This window comes from Hippopotamus amphibius, chromosome 15 (genome assembly GCF_030028045.1).
Source record: "Hippopotamus amphibius kiboko isolate mHipAmp2 chromosome 15, mHipAmp2.hap2, whole genome shotgun sequence".
NCBI classification, from domain to species: Eukaryota; Metazoa; Chordata; class Mammalia; order Artiodactyla; family Hippopotamidae; genus Hippopotamus; species Hippopotamus amphibius.
In genome coordinates this window covers 24706614-24730279 of record NC_080200.1, presented here as the reverse complement: position 1 = coordinate 24730279, position 23666 = coordinate 24706614, and the positions used below count along the sequence as shown (strand labels likewise).

Genomic DNA, 23666 nt, shown 5'->3' with positions numbered 1-23666 from the left:
GAGGTCACTGACTGCCCTGACCCTTAGAGCCTCAGTAACCAGGGAAGACCGCCACCCTTCTCATTTCCTAAGATGTGGAGCTCTGGCCACACCCTCCAGAGGGCCCATCTGCTCTTCAGGAGAATGAATATCTGTACTGCCCTCTAGGACACCTGGCTGGGACTTGGAGTTATGACTCATGCAGAGCCTATCACTGCTACTCTCCCAGCTGTTACTAGCATCAACATGGCATGGCTCTCCTGTGTTTCTGCGTATGTACCCCTTTCATCCTCCCAGTAGTCCTTTGAGATGGGTAATACTGGTTACCCCTATGTGACCTGAGGTTGCCCTGAGCTTGTCCAGAGCCACAAGGGTAGCAGGTGGGTCCAGGGACAGGAAGGGTATGGCAGGCCAGGAGGCCCGTCTCTGGCTCTCCGGGATAGTCACCAACCATTCCTGGCCCTGGCCAGCTGGCAGCAGCACAGCAGGAAGCCCCAGGCAGCCCCAGGGACCATGGCTCACTCTATGTGTTCTGTGGTGGATTCCTTTGCGGTCCTGGCAGGGGAAGGAAATGGCCGGCCTTAGAAGTGATTTGGGAAGCAGTAGCTGCATTCAGGAGAGAAGATTCTTCTGCTGGCCTCTCTATATATACTTAACCCCCACCCTGGTCCCAGCCCTAAAGTCTGTTGCCCCAGCCCTAATGACAATGTAGTCTCCAGGACTCTGAGACATCCCTAAAGGCTGCTGAAATTTACATCCACCTAGAAACAAATAATCAGCTTCTCACTGTTGTGGGGAAAAGGGAAGAGGAACTGGATGGATGGAATAGTTTCCCTGGCCCTCTGGAGCCTGCTTTGGGGCCTTTCCACTTGTAGTTCTTTCTACCTGAAAGCTCTTTCCCCTCCTTCATTCAGGGCTCTGCTCCAATAATCCCTCCTCAGAGAAGCCCTACTGAGCACCTTCACTCCTCCAGCCCCCTACTTGGCTTTACCCTGAATAATCAGTGAAAGTAACAGGAAACAGTGATTCCCAATCCACACTGGAAAGGTTTCAGTCTCTTTTCTAGGTGAGAATAGGGTATGAAATCCAGAGCTCCTTTCCCATAACAGAAACAAGGTCCAGTTCTTTAAAAGACATTACCCCTTCCAGCTTCAGATCCAGTCTGACATATTTAAGGAGTTGGTGGAAAGAGGAATGACAGCTCCTTTCCACCCCAAGTGCCCAAGCCTGATCATGATCCAAACAGATTCTTTTACAAGTTTTTTCCACAAAGATTTTACTGTGAAATCTGGGAAGTGTGACGCTATGTAAGTTGACAGGGAAAGAACACAGTATGATAGTTTATTCTCTATGTTCCTTTGACACAGGGGCAAGACTACAGCCCAGAAGAGCCAGAGGAGCCCAGAACTGGGATGAGGGAAGGGTGCTTTGCACTCTTCCTGAGCCTAGCAAGAAGTTGGGCACACATAAGGCATCTAATGCTTTTTTTAAAATGATGTATTAATCTGGAATACAATTCTTTTAAATGTTAGGCTCCTGGAGGAGAGGGCCTTTCTTTATCCTCCATAGCCCTATCTACTGCGTATACTGCAAATACTCTGCCTTGGTTTACTAAGTCAGAACTGCAACCTGTGTATGGGAACCAGAGAGGCAAGTGTCCAAATTCCGGGTCTTCCATTACTAGCTGTGTGACCTTGGACAGGGGACCTCGGGCGTCTAACACTCCTGCCTGAGAAAACTCAGTATAGGAAGCTATGTTTCCTATGAAAAGAGGGAAGGCGTTAAGTCTGAGAACTGCAGTTGCCAACTTTTTAGGATTACTCTCCCCAGGTAAGTTTTGAGGAACCCTGAATAAGGGGTCTGCCTCTTACCTCCTAAGCATCCTAAACATTCTGCAACACTTTTTAAGTCCTTGTCCCCCACCCCCACCGACCCTCCCAAAGAACCCTACTTCACAGGATTAGAGCAGCGTGGGCCTTTCGCGGACCCTGCCCACACACGGGCAGCTTCCCATCCTCGGACCCACCCCAGCTCTTCATCCTTGGCGCCAGGCCACCCGAAGGGCAAGACAGGGCATCAAAAACGTGGTGGAGAGTAGGGGGTGTTTAGCATCGACGGAGCCCGGAGGCTGCCGCTGCCCTTTTGATCTGACTCAGCCTGGCGATGTCTGCGTCGTGCGGCCGCCAGCCACGAAGGTCACCGGGGGGAGGACTGGCGAGGACAGACGGAGGGCAAGGCCTGGGAGGAGCAGGCCGCGCGGCAGCAACGGGTGTGCGCCGGCCAATCGCTTGCTCCGCTACGCCTTCGCGTCACTGGTTGCCGGGGCGTCGTTCTCGACGGCGGCAGACGCTAGCCTTCCGGAGCGGAGGGAAGAAGCCTGGCGACAGTTGGGGACCGCTGCCCCGCGCTAACCCTCCCTCCCGGCCCTTCGGTCCCCTCACCGGTCGCCGACTGGCTCCTCGGACACCACGCGGCTCCCACTCCGCTGGCTCGCCGACTCCCGCCTCCCGGACTGCGGGGCTGGGGCGGAGAAGGGAGGGAAGGAGCTGGCGGAGCGCGGGGCCGCCAAGTAGGGGGAGATGGGAGGCGCCTCAGGATCGGGGGTCACGCTTGAGCCCCGGGTTGACCAGTGGTCTGCCTTAGACGGGCTGCGTCACCGGTTGCTGGGAGGACTAGGAGACGTAAGACGGTTCCCCTAACTGTTCAGCCTCGCCTGCCCAGGCCGGAATCCCAGTAAGGGGGCGGAGCTAACAGGCGGAGCCTAGGGAGACTCCGGTCCCACCTCCCTCGCTTGTCAAGGCCCGCCTTCTTCCTTAACCAATCCCTGCATCCTCCTTTGCCCACGTCCCGCCCCTGGGCCTCTTCCCTCCCAATCCGAGGAAAAGGCGCTGAGCCGCGTGCACCGCCTCAGCACGCAGTGGCGGCGTCTGGGTGCACTGTGTGGTATTCCTGTGGCTCACGGGCCCACCCTGGACCGCCGAGAGATGTCCCCGCGGGTGCTGCAGCTGGGGGTAGGGATGCCCGACGCGGAGTGGGCTTGGGAGACACCCGTCCGCACAGTCTCCAGCAATAAATTAGGCCAGACTTGATAGCTGTTATCTTAATCCTCGACACAGTCCTGCCAAGGAGGCACCCACATATTAATGACTGATCCAAGATCGCACTGCCAGGGTTGGGGGTACTCCTGGCCTGCTTGCCAGTTGTCTCTACAACAGCTTACTGGCTGAGCTCTCTGTGCAACATCTTGTTCTGCGCTGTGCTGTTAGTTTTGTTTTCCGGAAACGCCCATCCCCTCTTCAGAGCAGCCTATCAGACCCCGGATGATGGCTCTCTGGACCACTGTTACCAGTTCCAATCTTCCTTTCAAGGTCACTTAGTACCACACATCATGTCACTCATCCAAAGCTTCCGCCCCTCTGCTCTGCTTAGGGGTTCCCTAAATCAGTGTACAATTAGATTCCTCAGCCCTTCCCCTTGCTTTTTTAATAAACCAAATAAACCCATGCATCCGGCACTCATATTAAGAAACGGAATATTTCCAGAACCCCAGAAAATCCTTTTGCCCACTTCTTGTCTCTACTCCCATACGAAGAGTAACAATAATCCTGACACCATAAATTAGTTTTGGCTAATTTATAGTTTTGACTTTATATATGTGGAATCATACTATATGAATTCTTTTTGAGTCTGATTCTTTTTTTTTTTTTTTTGCTTCCCACGGTTGGGATTTCTGTGAGTCTGATTCTTTTGCTTAACTTTACATGTGTAAGGTTTATTCATACTGTTGAGTGCAGTTGTAGTTAGTTCGTTTTTGTTGCTGTATAGTATTCCATCGTGTGAACATACCATACTTTATTTACCTGTTTTACCGAATAAATACAGCTGATGGACATTTGGAGTTTGTATTAGTTTCCTAGGGCTGCTGTAACAAAGTATCACAGAATGAGTGACTTAAGCAACAGAAATTTATTTTCTCACAGTTCTGGAGTCTAGAAGTCTGAGATCAAGTGTCAGCAGGGCTGGTTCTTTTGGAAGGATATGAGGAAGAATCTATTCCATGCCTCTGTCCCTAGCTTGTGGTGGTTTTGGAATGCTACTCAACTCTGCTCTGAAATCAACTCATTCTTAACAGTTTAGTCAAATGGCATCTCCACAAACCTGGAGATGCCTATGCTGGAATGCCCTTCTCTCCCAGAGTTTAAGGGAAAGGCTTTACCCTACCCATAAGCAATGCCCTGAAGCATTAGCACAGTGCCTGCTCATCACAGATACTCAATGAATGTCTGCTGGTCCATATACAGCAGCATGGTGTAAGGAGTACAAGTCTGGCAGCAGGAGGCAAGGAAGTGGAAAACAGACACAGGATGAAGGCCTAGGGTGATGACAGCCTGAACCAGAAAGGAATGGAAGTGGGAGATGCAGAAGTGGAAAATGTGCCTGAAGTAAAGCACCATACATTTTAAGGTAGCAGTGTGTAGAGCAGTGGTCCCCAACATTTTTGGCACCAGGGACCAGTTTTGTGGAAGACAAGTTTTCCATGGACTGGGGTTGTGGAGTGATTGGTTTGGGGTGACCCAAGTGCATTACATTTATTGTGCACTTTATTTCTATTATTATTACATTGTAATATATAATGAAGTAATTATACAACCCACCTTAATGCACAATCAGTGGGAACCCTGAGCTTGCTTTCCTGCAACTAGATGGTCCCATCTGGGGGTGATTGGAGACTGTGACACCTGAAGTGTGTTGCTTATGTCTAGTCTACTCTGTAAGATGCTGCTTAATTGTCACTTGCCACTCACTGATAGGGTTTTGATATATCTGCAAGCAACTGATTTATTATGGTCTCTGTGCAGTCAAACCTCTCTGCGAATGATAACCTGTCTTTGCAGCCACTCCCCAGTGCTAGCATCACTGCCTTAGCTCCATCTCAGATCATCCCGCATTAGATTCTTATAAGGAGTGAGTAACCTAGATCCCTCGCATGCACAGTTCACAGCAGGGTTTGTGCTTCTATGAGAATCTAATGCTGCTGCTGATCTGACAGGAGGTGGAGCTCAGGCTGTAACGTGAGTGATGGGGAGCAGCTGTAAATACAGATGAAGCTTTGCTCACTCACCCTCCACTCACCTCCTGCTGTGCAGCCCAGTTCTGTGGCCCAGGGATTGGGGACTCCTGGTGTGGAGGACGATTCATTGAGGACAATTACAAAGCTTTTCAAACCAGAGAAATGGACTAATTAGGATATTGATGTCATGTGTTTAAGCGACATAGGCCAATTCCAGAGGAGTGACTAGGATGGTGATAGATACATCACATAATTGAATGGGCTGAGAATATTTAACCTGGAAAAGAGAAACCTGTACATGATGACTGTACACAGGGTTTGACACACTGTCATGTGAAAGAAGGCTGGATTACATGACTTTCTTTTGTGTAGCTATGGAGAGAATAACTCAAACAATGAAGAGAAAATACAGGAAGGTGTATTTTTGTTTCTTATGGGACTCATTATAGAGGGAAATGATAACTGGAAGAGCAATGATGAGTGTAGTAAGAGAAAGTTAGAAGGTCAAGAATGAAGTTATGGGCATATTTGTCAACTTGAAAATATTGCATCCAAATGTTTCTTTCCCTACAAATCTACATCAATACATGACAACTCCCAACATGTTTCCATAAATATTCAAGACATTTATGGAGGGCCTACTATATGCCAGGTAGTGTTCTAGGTATTGGGGAATACAGCTGTGAATTGCCAGAGGAATTTCCTTAATAGAAGCTCTGGCTGTGTCATACTCCTGCTCAAAAACTGTCAAAGGTTTGTATTGACCACTGAATGAAGTTTACTCTCCTGATATGACATTTAAGTCCCTTTTCACCTGTTCCAACCTGCCCTTCCAGTCTGTTCCCTCCAACTCTCCACTGAACTGGATCAAGCTATTTAACCTCTAGTTCCTTAGTTGTAAAATAGAGGTACAATACACCTCAGTTGGTTGTCGTGAGGGTCTAATGAATAGATATAAACAATTCAGAACAGTGCCTAGTACAAGATAAACACTGCATTAGTGTGTGCTGTTTTTATTGTCATATGATATGAACAAGTCAGGGAAAATAATTTACTTCTGGAAAACCCAGTAGATTTAACAAGGGTAGAAATAATTCACACATTTGAGTAAAGGTTGTCCCTTTTATCAACATTTATTAGTAGACTCTACACCGTATATTTCTGGGAGCAGCAAGCATTCAACCAGATATTTTAAAAACAGCTTTATTGCGGTATAATTGACAAACAAAATTTCAGATATTGAAATGTACAGTTTGAAAACTTTTGACATGGATATACACAAATCAAATCCTCACAACAATCAAGATAGAGAACACATCTATTACCCACAAGTTTCTGTGGGCCACTTTGTAATCCCTCCCATCACTCCCCTAGGCAACTACTGATCTGCTTTCTATCACTATACACTAGTCAACCAATATGTTTAATTAGCAACTGATGGTGGTATTTATTAAATATTTGACTGATAGTAACAAAAGAAAACAACATAAAAGGTATTTTCTATTGTTAGAAACAAATTAAAAAAAGGGTAGTTTTAATTTATTTAACAGCTGCTATGGTACACAGTTGACAGTTCCTCAAAAAGTTAAAACACAGAATTAACATGACCCAGAAATTCCACTTTTTTTTAAAAAAGTTAGTTTTTAAACATGAAGATAACAGAGTATTTGTGTGAAGTTAAAAGGTACCAATAAAAATTTATGAGAAAACTTTTTCACTGAGAAAGAGATGACTTGTGATACTACCTAATAATTGGTGTTACTAACATCTTTATATGGCTTTCATATTTTTATATTTCATTCATTAGTCAACAGGGGTGGGTTGGTTGTTTGTGTCAGGGACTGGAAGGTGGTACACTTGTGGTGGGGAGAACACTGAGATTGTGCTGTCCAATGTATGAGTCACTAGCCACATATGGGTATCTAAACTTGAGTTAAAATTTTAGTCCCTCAGTTGCACTAGCCACATTTTAAGTTCTCAAGCACCCCTTATATGACTAGTGACTACCATATTGAACAGTATGGATACGGAAATTAACATCATTGCTCAAAGTTCTATTCTACAGAGCAATTTAGAAGATTCTTGAGGTATACTACCCACAGGGGAGATGAGGAAGGTCTAAGCTGAAGCAACGGCAATGAAATGAAGAGGAGGGGTCTCTCTGAGATACTTAACGTGATGCAGAATGAAGACAGGGGGATTCATTTAGGACGTCTTCCACAGGTCTCCTTGCAGTAAATAGGTTGATGATTAGAACCATTCACTAACAAAGTAAACAGGAGAAGCAGTGGGATTTAGGAAAAGGAGATGAAATCAGATTTGTGCGCAATGAGTGAGACACAGTCGTGGACTGGCCACTGGTCTGAGAAGCTGCTGGATTTCCTTATGTGATCTGTGGGGATTCTGGGTAGACAGAGTTCCAAGAAAGGAGCAGTGGCCATGGGTAGGAGAGTCAGAGTCATGCACTTGGGTAAGGGCTTTCAGAGAAATTAGGTTGCTTGAGAAGGTCAGAGGCTAGCATCAGGGCCTGGGAAGTACTGATATTTAGGGCAGGGTTTTCAAACTGAGTGGCTCATGAAATCAACAGAGTAGGTCTCCATGAGCATTAAAAATAAATAGTATAGCAAATATTAATATGCTTTGCATGTTGAGTAAAGATCTTTTCCTGAAACTTTTGTTATGAATATATTTACATACATATGTGTATACTAGGTTGCAAGGTAAAACATATTTCTGACTTGTGACTAGTTTGAATATCACTGGTTTATAAAATGAGCACCACAGATTATAACCTACATACAAACTCCTGGCATGTAGCAGACACTCAGTAAACACACTGTATGAAGGAATTAACCAACAGGCCAGAGAAGTAAGAGGAAACCCAGGACAAGGGTGACTCAGAAGCTAAAGAAAGATGAGAAAGAATGGAAAAAAAATAAAAAAATAAAAAAGTGTTAGATGTCAGTTTTCTGGTGGTATTCAAAGCTTTTCCCTGCAATGTCTGTGGACTGGCAGGAGAAGAAGTCAGACTAAAGAAGTAAACGGGAGGTGAGGAAGTGGAGACAAGACAAGTGAGAGTGGAGATTGAGAGACATTTATTTTGTTCTGTAGGCTTGGAAGTTCACTATGTGCTGGAAGATTATAAAGGAAAGGCATGCTCTAGAACTGTGCTGTCCAATAATGGAAATCAATAGTCACATATGGCTATTTAAATTTAAATTAAATTAAAAATGCAGTTGCTTAATAATACTAGCTCCATTTCAAGTGCTCAGTGGCTACATATGGCTAGTGGTTACCATATTGCACAGAGGTGATACAGAATATCTCCATCATTGCAGATAGGTCTATTGGACAGCGCTGCTCCAGAAAAAAAAATTTAACTCATCATCTATGCTACCCTCAATAAAATAAGCCAGTGCACAGCACTCCCTAACCTCTTCCTACCTGAAACATTATCCAAACCGAGAATAAAAACCGCTGGGGATTATATTACAATCTATACATGATGAGATCACTTTTGCTCTTTGTGAGTGAGCGTTAACCCCAGGGGAGGTCAGTGGAGACATCAGGGAGGGTACTGAACCTCAGGATGTAATCTAGGTGCAGTCTGGGCATTACATGTATTTAAGATGTTTTCCCACCAGATACATGACGACTTGAAGCTCATGACTGCTAAGGAATGAATGCACAGGAAAAAGCTGTGGGACAAGATATAAGGATGACATACTGCAGTAGTGCTGAACAGGAAAGGCTCAGAAAATTCAGGCTAGGGTACACAGAAGATGGTTGGTAAAACGGAATCACTACTGTGAAACTCCAGTTTTACAAATTTAAAGAGACTGGTAGAAAACTAATAAGTAATTTCTGATTTCTATATGTAATTTTCATGGTTTTTGTGTGGCACCTTAATAAAAAAAAGGAATATGATTCAAATATGAGGTATTATTACCCACCAGATCTGTCTACTTAGAACTGTTACTCAGGGTCTTGATGATTCACTGCAGAAAAGTCACTTTTGGAATTAAAAAAAATAAAATTTCCAACTTCGTTGAAAAAAATCTCTTAAATCACTGGGTAACAAAGGGAAGAAAAAAAAATTCAGTCCATTTGACTTGTCACCTCAGGGGAAGTTTGGTCTTCTGCAAAAATAAAACATCCATCTCGAAGCCTTCCCCTTAAAGCCTCTCCTGGCAACACTCAGAAGCGGTGACTTGAGGTCATGTCCTTTCACTGATACATAAAGCCATGTAACAAACTCCTCCTCCTCGCGGGCTTTTGAGCAGAGTGCACTAGTGCACTGAGTTCAGATTAACTAAACTTCTAACCAGTGCTCACGGGGTCATCAGTGACCCCACTGCAACGACGTTCAGTGGGACAGGGACTGGCTCGGGGGCGGGCTGTCGAAGTGCAGCGCTGGGGCCATGGCGAGGACGCCGGCAGGAGAGATTTACCTATCAGACCTGCCGTTTAGATCCCGTTACTAACTAAGGGTACCGCTGACTTCACCTGAGTGAGGACAGTCATTTCTGGAAAACGACCCCTCGTCGCAGCAGCCGAGTCCGCAGGTGCCGGACTCCAACGACGAGGACCACCGCAGCCGGAAGCCCACAAGCCCACTTCCGACGTCCCGGGCGTCTGAGTGGCTTTGGCAGCAGCCAGAACCCTCCACCGTAAAGCAAGATGGCAGCACTCTCTTTAAGGCGATTGTCCAATCTGTTTTATTTCTAGCAGTTCCCTACTCACCAGGGACTCTCGACTTCCATTACTCGCCCTAGTTTTTCTCAGCACACCCCTCTCATATTTCAATTTCATTTATCAGTGGTGGAGGATGGGCTGCAGATAAACGTGAGGTGAGCCCCAGCGCCGTGAGGCACCATTTTGTACGGAAACCGAAGGCCGGGCGGGGACTAGCGTTGGGGAATCCAGACGTGGCCTGGTTAGCAGGCCAGCGTGAGAGGGAGGGGCGAGAGGGCAGGAGGGCGTGGCTACAGGATGATGTATTTCCGCTTCTTCTCGGCCTCGTCGTATTTGGTTGGACCGGCTTGTTGCGGGGAGGGCGGGGGAAGATTGTTTGCGGTGGAGGTGGTCCGCGCCCGGGAAGGTAAACTGAGGTAATGCCGGGGGCGGGGGCCTTCGCACCCGGATACGTAGGAGGTCTGAGGCCAGGGTCGCTGGGATTTAGGAAGAGTAGGGTTGGAGATGGGAGGCTTGGATTGTCCGCAGGGTTGGAGAGAGGAGAGGAGGTGGGGTGGGGCTGGGGGTTACAAGGTGATTGGCACAGCCGGGCGGGGGTGGAATGTGGCGGGCGGGACAGAAGCGGGGAGGGTTGGGGGAGATGGTGGAGAGGATGAGAGTGCGGTGGGAAGTCTGGAAGGCGCTGGTGGGGGAGGGGCTGGGGCCGGAGATCCTGGGACGTGGGAAAGAAGTTGAGGGGGGTTGGTCGCAATGTTGGGGGTGTGGGAGGAAGGGAGTGGAGCCCTTGGGAGGCTGAAGGGCTCGAAAGGGTCTGGTGGCCGACGTTTTAATGCTGACCATGTCATTGGCCTTTGTTTCCCCTGCAGCTCCCCAGAGACTCTCATCCAGCAGCCTCTGCTCAGGCCCAGCCTTCTCTCTCCAGTTACCACCACAGCCTGGAGGCGCTTGCCTCCGCCCTCCCGAATGGTGCTCCTCCTCGCAGGCCTCGGCCCAGGATCCAGGCCCCCTTTGCCCCCTGCCTCGGAGCTATTGCTCTGGGTCTCTCCTGGTGGACTCCCCGTGACAGGGAGGGAAGGACTTTTGCACATACAAGGCTATAGCTCTTGGGACCCCGCCGGCAACTTGAATCTCGGCCTCTAACCGAGTGTGAGGTTCTTCCTGTGCCCTGTTTTTCCACCCTTTGAGAATTGAAACCCCTCTTCTTGCCACCCAGAGCCCAGGAAGCCCCAAGCTGGGGCCCTGGTCCCAACATGTCAGTCCTCTCTTATGCATAGGGCTGTGCCCTCTCCCTGTCAGCATGGCTGAACTCAGGCAGATTCCAGGGGGGCGGGAGACCCCACAGGGAGAGCTTCGGTCTGAGGTTGTAGAAGATGAAGTCCCTCGGAGCCCAGTTGCAGAGGAGCCTGGAGGAGGTGGAAGCAACAGCAGTGAAACCAAATTGTCCCCAAGAGAAGAAGAAGAACTGGATCCTAGAATACAGGTGAGAAGACTGAGCTGGGGGAAACATAGGGAGGTTAAAGTTCAGCTTTTCTGAATAGCTGTCGGATAAATGAGGGGTTAGACATACTCTTTTCCAAGTGCACTGGGGCAGGAAAGGAAAACAAGGTTGTCAACAAATCATTGCAGTATAGTGTGACAAGTGCTAAAAGACTTACGTGTGGTGGGAGTACAGAGAAAGGCCTGGCCTGAGTGCCTGGGGGGTGTTGCTGAGGCTTCACTGATGAAGTGAAGTGACAAATTGGCAGCAGATGCAGGAAGCACACTTTAGGTGAGTAGAGAGTAGAACTGTTGTTTCTTTTCCAAATAAGCAGAGGGGTTGTTGGCTCAGAGATGCAGCATGAGTGGGATGTGAGAGAAGATGGCTTTGAGATCAGGAGGCAGTTTTGAATCTGTTCCCCTCTGTTGCTTTCTCTTCAGTGACTCTCTGGGACTTTCATATTTGTAAGTGATGAGACCTTTCATGTCTTATAAAGGTGGCATCAGGCTTAGGCCAAAGGAAATCTGATGTGTTCAGAATGTTCTATCAGATGTGGTCAGTCCTTAATAATACAAATTTCTGGTTCTGAGGTTGCTGCTTCAGTCAAATGGATGGAAGAGCTGATCTGTTACCTTGGAGCATTTATAGGCTAGTTGGTAGAGGGGCAGAACTTTGTGAAGGAGACCTTGGAGCAGTGGAGGAGGAGGACAGGCACCATGTGTAGTAGATGCATGGCCAACTGAGGCTGGATTGCATTGTTTCTGGGTGGTGGCAGGGAAGGGCTCCCTGGAGATGCTGTTTGGGCAGGTGAGGGCCAGGGTGCTCCTGTGTGTTTGGGGCCTGAGTCTGCTGTTTGGTATGGTAGCATCTCCAAGATTCTGATGTGGAGGTGACTCACACCTCTGTAGGTGAGCAAAAGCATCCCGGGGCTCTCGTTCCTGGGCTTCTCTGTCAACAAACCTTTATTAAATTACTTCAGTGAGTCAAGAAGATTTCAAAACTGGTGCTCGCATCCTTCCTGCTCTCTCTCGGTGGAGTTTCCCAGGATGTGTGTGGGGAGTTTATCGTGGAGCAGTGGTGAGCCATTTGTTTACTGGCATGAGTCAGTAATTTATTTCTGCTGTGCTTCATGGACATTGTATTAAGAACAGCTCAATTTCTCCTGCTAGTTCTGTATAGATTTGTTGTCCACTGAGGAAACAAGTTGTAGTGAAAAAAGCCTAGAGCTGAGATTCAAGCAACGTCTAGCCCGATGATTTGTGATTTGCGTGTAAGTTATGTAACCTTTCCAAGCCTCAGTTTCTTCATCTGTAAAGTGAAGGGTTGGTCTAGCTGATTTGCACAACTCATTCCCACTCTGCTCTGACATAGTCCTATGATTCTTTTCTTTCACAAACTCTGTTGCCTGTCTTTGGTGAAAGTTCATAGTTTGTGCTTTGGAAAAGAGACCTCTGTCAGTTTGTCAGGGAGGAGGGCCTGGTTGATGTCCATTTATACACCCCTCTGCAGCATTCCTTGCTCCACTCTAGAGGAGAATCCACTTCCGTTTCTTTGCTCAGTCGCTCCTGTGTATTTGTCCAGTGCCTATACAGGCAAAGATGGTAGTGTGAAAAGGCAACTTTAATGCTGTGCTGTCCAGTAAAGTAGCCACTAGCTGCATGTGGATAGTTAAATCAATTAAGAGTACATGAAAATTAAAAATGCAGTTCCCCAGGTGCTGTTGGCAGTGCAGGTGTAGAACATTTCCATCATCATAGACAGTTCTATCGTATGAGCTCTGTGAGGGTTGGAGAATACTGAGCGGGAGAAAGATTCACCTTGCCTTCGGTGAGCTTGCAGTGTTACTGGAGCAACAGGGGCAGGCGTACCCTAGTCTCTCTTGCTAAACTGGAAGGCATGTTGTGGGTTATGTAGGGAGGCAACGTCTTGTTGTAGAGGCCTCCCTCACTGATGAGGCTGGGCCAGTGCTCTGGCCGCAGCAGAGATTCAGTGTCTTCTTGCCATGTGGGAGAGGCAGCGTGGTGTGAGGGGCACCTTTCATGCAGGAGGCCGATGGCATTCAGACCTTTTGGGTTGGGCTCTTCTGGCTGAGAAAGACATTGGGGTGTGTGTCTTTGAGTTTCTTTTTAGTGTTGACAATGTACAAGATCATGTTATCCTGATATATTTCACCACTTTAAATGGACCAGTGCATTCAGTCCATCAGGGGAACTTTAAAAACACACATTCTTGAGCTGTGCTTGGACGTGTGAATTCTCCTTCCGGGTGGGGTGTGAAGTGGTTCTGATTGTGGCCTTTGAGAGTCCACTGATCCAGGGATATCCCAAAGGTGGAAACCCTATTCTTCAGGTATTTTTTGGAACTCCCAGAGATGGTCCCTTAGGGCAAAGTTCTTTCTGATGTGGAGAATGGGGATTCTTGGCAGGCAGGCAGCTTGTGCCTCCTTGTCTGGTGGGATCCTTCTGAAAGTTGGAGGGAAGCCAGGTGGAGGCCAGGTCTAGGCCTACCTAGAGTGTGCTGCCCTCCAGGGGAGTCCACTGGATGTGTCTCTGTGTCGTGACCTCAGTGTGGTTCTCAGAGGCCTCCAGGCTGGTCCTCAGTTTTGTTTTCTGAGAACACAGGGTCTCAGTGGCAAGAAGGAATAAAGGAGGGTGGTACTAGGATGGGCCTGGGTCTCCTCTCCTATGACTCTTCTCAGCCCCCTTTGGGGGCACATTCTTTCCTCAGGTAAGTGGATGCGTTCACTCACCTGCTTCTCCTTAGAGTGACTTTGCAATCTCTGCATCGTCCGAAGTGTCAGTTTAGCTTTTTCTGGGCAGTTGTTTTTACCTTAGAATTTCTGAGTCTTTGGGTCATGAATCACTCTGGCTTTGCCGACTGACTTTGGGCTTGAGTGTTTTGTTGTTGTTTTTTTTTAATCGGATATAATTGGTTTATAATATTATATAAGTTTCAGGTGTATAACATAGTGATTCACAGTTTATAAGGTTATACTTCATTTTGGACCTGAGTGATTTAATGTCTTGCACAAGTGGAGCAGGAGCATCTATAGCCTGAGCGCCAGTGCTTTTTGACTCAGTGACCTGGCATCCTGGGAATGCCCCCGGTGTGCTCCGGGAAGGTCACCCTCCCTGCTGGCTGTAGGCTCACTAATGGATGATGTACACTGACTCAGACTTCATCCTCCTCGAATTCCATTTCAGCCGGGTGCCAGGAGTCCCTGGTGGAACAGGCCAACTGAAATGTGTCACCAATGGCCCAAAACAGAGCCCTGGATGCTGGCTGGCTTCCTGCTCTGCTTTGCCCTGGGTCTGCCTCAGCATGGCTGCCCCCACCTCCCACCCCTTGCCCACCTTGTCCTCCAGCCTGCTGTGCTCCCCAGTCTCCTTGTCCTGTTAGAAAGAGCTTTGTGACTCTGAGGGGCAGACCTCAGATTCAACAGGAAGTCTTTTTTAAAACTGCAGGAGGTGCTTCATGGGTATGAGTTTCCATGTAGAAAGACATGCCTGCTTCTGTGGGCCAATAGCCAGAGCCTTTCACATTCCTTTTCCAGTGAGGATGACTTGCTGTTCACTCCTCTGATGATCTTGTCAGGGTATGGGAGTGCTTTGGGCTGTGGAACCGAGTGGGACCGCCTTGGACCTTGGTTCGCCTACAGGAACATTTCAGGGTGCCCTTTACCCACCTCCTCTTCTCCCCCAGAATCAGTGTTATCCTACCAGGACTACGGTTTGCCTAGGTGGCAGTGCTCCTGTCTTTGAGACATCCATCCAGGGACATCCTTAGTCCTAGGAATGTAGTCAATAGTAGCAGGAAAGCTAGATCAAAGATCAGGTCCTGGGTCCAGTCCCAACTCCATCCCTGATTCCTTACCCCATTGTTTCTTGGTTATCAAATGTGAATGAGTTGAAATAAAGAGTGGGAGCTGCTAAAAGGACTGGTCCCCTCCCCTCTTAGATTGTCTCAAACCCCTGTGGGCCATGTTTAGCCACAGAAAGCTGGGCCCACAGAGGGAGAGGTTGCCTCTCACCCTGGCAGGAATTGCCTTTTCTGAGTGTCCTTTGTGGTAATCTCATCAGCTGAAGGTGACATCCTTTCACAGGAAGGCACTGTGAAACTCAGAGCTGTGTGTAGGGTGGTGTTGGCACTACCCCTGGGCTTCCTCTGGGGTCCTCTGAGCCATGCTGGCTGCGTGTGGTTCCACAGTGGCCTGTTGTTACCTTATGAGCACTGGGTTGTGTTACTAATCAGATTGTCCATTGCACCAACTGCTAGATCTGCACTGACCAGTACAGGAGCCACATGCCACTGTCCAAGTTGAGATATGCCCTAAGATCAAATGCACATGGATTTCAAAGGTGCAGTTTAAAAAATTATGTGAAAGTGTTGGTAATAATTATTTTATGTGGAGAAATAATATAGATATTATTGTTAGATATATTGGGTTGAATGAAATATGTTGTTACAATATTATCTCTATGGTTTGGCTTTTTTAAAAAAAGTAGCTTCTAGAAAATGAAAAATTTCATATGAGGCTCACATTATGTTTCTGTTAGACATCTCTGTTCTGGAAAGTTTAGAGCCAGATTTGTGGTCCTTTTTGAGGCAGAGTCTACGTTGTTGTGAGTATGCATATTTTCATATCATTCCTGGTTTTGTTATGTGTTTCTCCCTTTGTGTTTTACCTTACACTGTAATTAGAGCACATAGCTCGGTTTCTTGGATTCTTACTTGCTGACTCAAATCTTTTAGGGCTTGCGATGGGGTATAGAAATAAAGGACTAACAGGGGATCACACACTAGGTTGTTGGAAGGGCCAAACGAGGTGTCTGGGAGCAGTGATGACAGCGTCGCTCACTACCAAGTGCAGGTCATGTCTGGGCCATGGGCAGCAGGCAGACAACAGGCTGGCTACTGCTGGCCTGTCCAGAGGCTGCAGGGCTCCCGGAGGAGGATCCTGTAGTCGAGTACCAGGCATATCTCTGGGCATTGCTCCTCTTCAGGAGTGTCATTGGCTTACTGGGCCCCAGGAACTTGACCAAGGGGAGGGGAGGATACTCAAGGCCAGCACCCTCTGTACTCTCTGCTACCGAGAGGCCCTGGTGACTTGTTGCTTCTTTTGCCAGCCCCAGGGCCAGTGAGGTGCTCAAGCCAGAATGTCTGGTGACTTCTTGAGGCGCTCCCTCCCTCCCACAGGATCTGCTGTGTGGGGACCTGGGGTCACTGTCACAACTGTCCAAGTAGGCCTAAGAGGCCTCTGGAACACGCATTCTTTTCTAATCTTGACCTTAACTGTCCACAAGGCTCTAATGATTTTGCATCCTGTATTTCCCTGGGATCTGCCCTCTCCTTTCCCACCTGGAGTACTGCAGACAGCCTCCACTTTTCTCTCTCTGGCCCCTCTAAGCGTTGCCTACATTGCCCAGGTCTGCCTTCCTAAACCACCGGGTGGTATCAGGCTCTGAGGGGTTCCCCCTGCCACTGGGAGAAGTCCTAGTATCCTGTGCCTGTGCCCCAGCCTCTCTGGTTTCTCATTCGACAACCTGCCTGCCCTGGGCACCTGCTCTCCTTTTGATTCCCAGCCCCTACCATGCCCGCCCCTCACATGGCTCCTTACACCGCTGAGGGCCTGTTGCTTACTTATTGGGTGGTGAGCTTCCACCTCTTTGTGTTCTGAGTTCTCAGGTCTCATCCTACTGAACTGATAAGTGTGTAGTAAAAGTGTGCTGTGTGAGTGGCCCAGGGGGGTTGTTGTCCTCTCTGGGACAGAGACTGTTAGCCTTAAGGAGACTCCTCCTGGCTGGAGTATGAGGAGGAAGTGGTGCAGTCTGATGGGGAGAGCATAGGCTTGTTGCCACTTTGCTGTGTGAATAGGAGCTTTCCATACTCTGAACCTCAGTTTTCTCATCTTTAAAATGGGGATTTACTACCTGATATAGAGGTGGAATTGTGCGGATTGCAGGAGGCTATATATTATTAAGTCTCTGACAAGGAGGCATTTGACAGTGACCTCCTGCTGCATTTCTTCCCTTCCCTGGTTGGCTGGGCTTTGCCTCTGTGTACTGTGCTCCTGCCCTGCCTGGTTCATGTGAGGTTGCTCAGTTCCACTGCTCTAACTTTCTGCCCTTCTCTCTGGCAGGAGGAGCTGGAGCATCTGAACCAGGCCAGCGAGGAGATCAACCAGGTGGAGCTGCAGCTGGATGTGAGTGTTGCTCCTTTTCCTCACATTCTTGGGCTGGTTCCGGAGGTGTTTTCATCTTTTTCCCTCCTCTTTCAGTACAGTGGCAGGGGAAGGGGCATGTATGAAAAACAGGAGGGGCTGGGACCCACACACATGCCATCCTCTGCCCACATCCCTATCCCTTTGCCAGGAGGCCAGGACCACCTACCGGAGGATCCTGCAGGAGTCAGCAAGGAAGCTCAATACACAGGGCTCCCACTTGGGGAGCTGCATCGAGAAGGCCCGGCCCTACTATGAGGCTCGGCGGCTGGCTAAGGAGGTATGGCCAGCTGACCCACATTCTGGGGTGGGGGGCCGCATGGCCCTGTAGTGTTCTATCTCCGTACGGGGTGTGAGACAGATCACCGTTTCTAGTTTCTTTTCCTCTTCTGTTCCCTTTGGTTCTTGTCTCTCTTTTCTTTGCTTATTCCTCCACTCCTCTTTACCCATTTCCTTCCTTTTTAAGTTTTCTTTTCACAAACAACGTGGGTTGTAATTGTAACCTGTAACTATAAAACAAAGAGAACCAGTATCTCCCCAAATCCAGCCATGTGCGTGTTTCATGATTTTTGTACCTGGGATTTGTTTACTCAAGTGTGGTAAGGTCACAGACACAGAGACAACTGCCTTCAAAGAAGAATTTATTACTTGTAGTTCCTAAGAGGAAAGGACCTGCGCCATGATGCAGGGCTACGTGGGGAAGCACCCGTGTGGGTGAGGAGGCAGAAAATGTGAGGGGAACGCTTGGCTCAGAGCTTTTATTATAGAGCCTTTATTGTGGTTTTCATGGGAAGGAATGGGTAAGGCAGGACAGGCAGTGTTGAGCACATTTAGGGTTGGCTTGTTTGAATAATTGAGACAGGCTCTGGACCGTAGGGGTGGTCTCTGGTTTTCTGGTACCTGGCCCTTCAGGGATTTAGAGCAGGGGAAATACTCGCTTGCTGTGTGATAAATAAAGGAGGTCTTGGGCTTCCGATTGGTTGATTTGCATATGAAAGATGTGCTCACAGAGGAGATGACTGTCTCTAGGAATTAGCCAGCCCTAGGAGGGCCAGCAAGGCCTCCAAGATATCAAAGCATCGTAAAACATAGAAAATAAAAGATGTGATTGATATGGCACAAATAATTCCTTAATTTTTTGTGTGTGTGTATCCTGCCAATATGGGATCACAAATGTACTATTTTTATTCCTTGATTACATTAGGACTTGGTTCCATGTCAAGAAGTACCCATCCATGCTGTTATTTTTAAGGGCTTCTTAGTGTTTCTTTATATTAGGTGTACTGTTATTCCTTTAACCAGTTCTCTGTAACTGAAAACTTAGGTTTGTTTCCAGTTTTTTGTTTGATAAATATGGTTGTGATGAATATCTCCAAGCACTTACCTGGTTATTTCATTCAGCTTACCCGCTGGACTGGAGTTGATGGTCTCAACCATCAACAAACCACCTTCCAACTAAAGGGTGTGGAGTTTTCTTTGTTCTCCTTAGGGCAAAAGGCCAGCAGCCTTTGAGAGTGCTGGATTTTACACACTCATCTTCCACTGGCAGTATCCTTCTTTTTCTTAATATATTTCTTCTCTCAGCTATATCCTTGCAACCTATTCTTCATAGAATTTTACTTTCTTGGCATTTATTCTTCGTGTAGGTTGGGAAGTGAAGCCAACATTGCAGTGGGCCTTCCTCCTTCTCTTGTCCTTGCCCAGGGCAGGTCTCCGTGGGCAGCCAGGGGTCCTCTGAGGCTCCCTGTCCTGATGATCCTTTCCCCCCAGGCCCAGCAGGAGACACAGAAGGCAGCACTGCGGTATGAGCGGGCTGTGAGCATGCACAATGCTGCCCGGGAGATGGTGTTTGTGGCTGAGCAGGGCGTCATGGCTGACAAGAACCGGCTGGACCCCACGTGGCAGGAGATGCTCAACCACGCCACCTGCAAGGTGAGCCAGGCAGTGCCAGCAGGTCCCTTCTGCCGGTTCCTGTACTTCCTTTGCTTTCCCTGCATCCTGTCACCTTCCTCGGTCCTTTCTCTCTCTCCTCCACTCCAGCCTTCCCTCAGCTTTTATTCTGTTTCAGGCAAAATCTGATCCTTGCTCTCTGCCCTGTTTGGCCTCCAGTGTGTCCCATATGTACTTCCTTCTGACTTAGAATGTCTTTCTGGGCTTTTATTGAACCTTTGCCTCCAGATGTGGAACTAACCCGAATAGTTCATTTCTGCTGAGTGCTCTGGATTCAACACTCTTTTGTTATGTTCTCCCTTTCTTGCTTTTGGGCTCTGCCAGTGTACCTTGGTTTTTGAAGTACAGTTTGTGTATTATTTCCAAGATACTCTGGGTACTGGGGAGAGGGAGGATCACTGGCATCACCTCTAGTCTGCCACCTTCACCTTGTAAAGGGCAAGTGTCTTAGTTCATTAGGGCTGTTACAATAAAATAACAGACTGGGTGGCTTAAACAACAAATGTTTATTTTTCACAGTTATAGAGGTTAGGAAGTTCAAGATCAAGGCATAGGCAGATTTGGTATCTGCTGCGGGCCTGCTTCCTGGTTCCCAGATGGTCAGCTGTCTTTTCAGTTTGCTCTCACATGGCCAAAGGGGCTTGGGAGCTCTCCAAGGCCTCTATTATAAGGAAACTAGTTCCATTTGTGAGAGCTCCCACTCTTGACCTAATCACCTCTCAGAGGGCCCACCTTAGGGGTTAGGATTTCAACAGATTAATTTTGGGGGGACAGAAACATTTAGTCTGTAGCAGTAACTGTCAGCTCCTGAGAAGTAGTCATGCCTTGAGGTTCTTTGTGTGCTCCTTAGTCCAGGCCCACAGCCTAGCGCACAGCAGAAGCTCCGCTTCCACTTTGGAATTCACACAGAGGAGAGCACAGTACTAGGGGAGGGATTGTTAAAGCTGTTTGTGGGCAAGGTCGGCCTCTTGGTCCTGGTGGATGAGGTGGCTGGAGCCCTTGCTTGCTACCTGCTCAGGTATGGAAACCTGGAGAACCCAGTGCAGAGCTGTGGCTCCCCACGGTGAGGCTCCTCCCTTCCCCCAGCCCTGGCCCCCCAGCCCTGAGGGCTCTCTGAGGACCATGGCTGTGGCAGATGTGCTCCCAGATGGACATTCCCTACATGCTCACGAGTGGTCCCGAGGGCTCTGGCACGTCCTAGTAGCAACAAAGTTGAGAGGCGGGTGGTGCAGGTAACAACAGGCAGGTGCAAGGACACTGTTGTGTCTCGGGAGCTCAGTGACCTCTCCAGGCTCTGCAGTGGGGAATCTCCCCCAGGGTAACATTTGGAGTGGCAGCCTGGGCAGGCTATAGGGGCAGGAGGGTGGGACCGAGTTCAGTGATGTGTGTCCTCCATCCCACCTGGGCCAGGTGAATGAGGCAGAGGAGGAGCGGCTTCGTGGTGAGCGGGAGCACCAACGGGTGACACGGCTGTGCCAGCAAGCTGAGGCTCGGGTTCAGGCCCTACAGAAGACCCTCCGGCGGGCGATTGGCAAGAGCCGCCCCTACTTCGAGCTCAAGGCCCAGTTCAGCCAGATCCTGGAGGTAGCTGAGTGGGAGGGGGGAGGGGGAATGGATGGAGGGTGGGGGAGGGGGCATGCATAGAAAGGGAGGGCAGGTAGAAGGGCCGGCCGCCAGTCTGTTTTCTGGGCCATCCACCAGGTCAGCGTGGTGAAACAGGTGTGCTCAGAATGACCCCGCAGGAGTGGGAAGTGGGGTTGGGGAGTGGGTGCTGGCAGAGAAGGGAGGTAAAGGAAAAAAAATTAGAATTGGGGGAAACCAGGGAGAATGGGGCAAAGGAATCAGCCAGATAGGGAAAGGGAACAATGGGGAGAGAAGAAAGAGCAGGTGGGAATGAAGACCTGGGAGGAAGGCTCTGGAAGGTCAGGCAGGAGCAGGGCAGGTTGCTGCGGAAGGACGACTCCGGGAGGAGGAGGAGCAAAGAGGGGCTGGGTGGGGTGCTGCAGATCAGTGGTTGGTGGTGAGCAGGGCGGAGGGCCTGGGAGGGGAGGCCCCAGCGCAGAAAGCCGGGTGGGCATGACAGAGCTTGGCAGCTCCAGGAGCCTCGGAGAGTTGCCCAGAGGGTCACCTGACTCTGACCCTCCCTCTGCAGGAGCACAAGGCCAAGGTGACAGAACTGGAGCAGCAGGTGGCCCAGGCCAAGACCCGCTACTCAGTTGCCCTGCGCAACCTGGAGCAGATCAGCGAGCAGATTCACGCCCGGCGCCGGGGCCAGCTCCCTCACCCCCCGGGCCAGCGGCGCTCCTCCCCAGTGGGGGCCGAGGCTGGGCCTGATGGTGGCGAGGATGGGGACAGCGGGATCATCGAGGGGGCTGAGGGCGGGGGTCTGGAGGAGGGTGTCAGCCTGGGGCCTGGCCCCGCCCCAGACACGGACACGTTGAGCCTGCTGAGTCTGCGCACTGTTGCTTCGGACCTGCAGAAGTGCGACTCCGTGGAGCACCTGCGGGGCCTCTCGGACCACACCAGTCTGGATGGCCAGGAGCTGGGTCCCCGGAGTGGGGGTCGTGGGAGCCGCCACCAGCGCAGTATCAGCCTGTAGCCCCGTGCTCAGGGTGGCTGGTGCACTCTTACCACCACTGGCCCATAGAGGGCCCTGCAGGCTCCTAGCTCCCTCTCCTCGGGTCCTTGCTTCCCTCAGAGAGGTCAGGTTGGCTGTGTCTTGAGTCTGTCCTGTCTGTCCTGGCTTTCTCACCCTGCCCTGCCCTGCCCCGCCCCCCACAGGTGGCAGCTCTCTTTGCCTTACCCTTTCAGAAGGCTTATCTTTGGCTCTCATGTCTCCTCCCCTTGCTGGCCCCTCACAGTCTGTCTGACACTGTTTGCTGCCCTCTTTTTGACTTCTTCCATCTGTCTGGTTTTTCCCCTCAGGGAAATTTGTCTAGAAGGCACAGGAAAGCCATCAGAGAAGGTGGGTGCTGGACATGGGTCTTGGCATCTTGGCCCCCCCCAGCTTGAGTGAATGGACGGGTGCCCCTCCCACCTACCCATCTCCTGAGTGGTCCCTAGGGATGCTGCTGAGCCTTCCTGGCAGCCCAGCGCCCCAGTCCTCTTCCCAGCCTGCTGATGTGCGACATGTAAGATGCACTGTGGGACTGTGTGCCTCTGGAAGACACCACCCATCCCTTCAGTGCTCCCTCCTGATGACCTAAGCTACTTTGCTACGTGTGCCTCAAAACAGGACTTGAGGGATGCTGGTGTCAGGGAAGGTGAAGCCCGATCTCATTGTCAACACAGGGGATGCTACCAGCTCCAAACAGACTCCCGCGTGCATGTGTTTCCCCAGCTGGGCTGGGTCCTTAACATTGCCAGGGTGCTAGTGAGTCCATGTTGGGGGGTGGAGACGTAGTGAGGCCCTGATGGCTGAAGCTCTTGCCGTTCCTGCTGCAGAGTTAGGTTTATTTACTTTTTCTGGGTAGAGGATGCTGAACCGAATCTCAGCACCTGCAGGGTGGAGTTAGGGAATTTGGTGCTCAATTGCTCTCCCTCGCTCTTCCCCAAACCAGACAATACCTAGTCCACGGTCCCTTGGGGGGGCGCTCAGGTTTGGCTGCAGAGCCTCTGCTGATATGGGGAGGGGTTGGCCTGGGGTGAGGGAACCTGCCCTCCATAGGGAGCTGCTTCAGGTGTCTGGTGGTACTCCTGTGCTGTGGGGAGGAAAGGTAGGGAAGCCACACTGGATCTGGGTGCCTTGGGAGAACTGATCCTCCTGTCCCACCCCAGGAGGGCTGAGAGCTGGACTCTGGACAGGAGAACTTGTGTCTAGGCCTGTGTGCTACTGCCATCGACTGGGGGAGGAGCGGGCCTTCGAATAGGGGGTGTCTCCCTGTCCCAGGGTTGAGGCAGGATGGCCATGATGAGAACCTCCAGGTTTGAGGTGGCCATGGGTGGAGGGAAGAAGGGGGAGGATGTGGGCGTGCGTGCGTGCATGCATGTGCTTGTGTGTATGGGGGAAAAGGGTCTGCCCCTGATTTTATTTAAATAAAATAGTTTATGTAACAGTAATGTTTATTGTCCCTTTCAGGGGAGGGAAGAGGAGAAAGGGGTGAGGATGGAGAGGGAGGAGGAGCAGGGTGAAGTGGGATGCTCTTTTGGTGGGGTAGTCAGGGGAGGTCTCTTGGGAGGTGAAGGATGAGATGGATCAAACCCAGGCAATGAGAGGAGGGAAGGCTTATGACCACAGGGCTGGGGTGAATACGCACCAGGTCAGTGGCGCCCTG

At 49.7% G+C, this 23666-nt stretch overlaps 1 protein-coding gene across 9 annotated transcripts in view; it reads left to right on the top strand.

Annotated features, from left to right (window-relative positions):
• The first annotated feature begins 10068 nt into the window (after positions 1 to 10068).
• The window catches only part of SH3BP5L (SH3 binding domain protein 5 like), a 33880-nt gene continuing 20282 nt past the window's right edge, over positions 10069 to 23666 (top strand). For 2 of the 9 annotated variants that reach the window (XR_009049148.1, XR_009049149.1), the window contains exons 1-7: positions 10417 to 10485; positions 10612 to 11225; positions 17362 to 17424; positions 17594 to 17722; positions 19213 to 19374; positions 20803 to 20976; positions 21545 to 22357. Coding sequence is in view for 7 of the 9 variants with exons in the window: in XM_057708535.1 (XP_057564518.1) it covers positions 11043 to 11225; positions 17362 to 17424; positions 17594 to 17722; positions 19213 to 19374; positions 20803 to 20976; positions 21545 to 21991 (1158 nt within the window). In the remaining 2 variants the exon portion in view is untranslated. The other 7 variants (XM_057708535.1, XM_057708536.1, XM_057708538.1 and 4 more) reach the window with 7 other exon arrangements.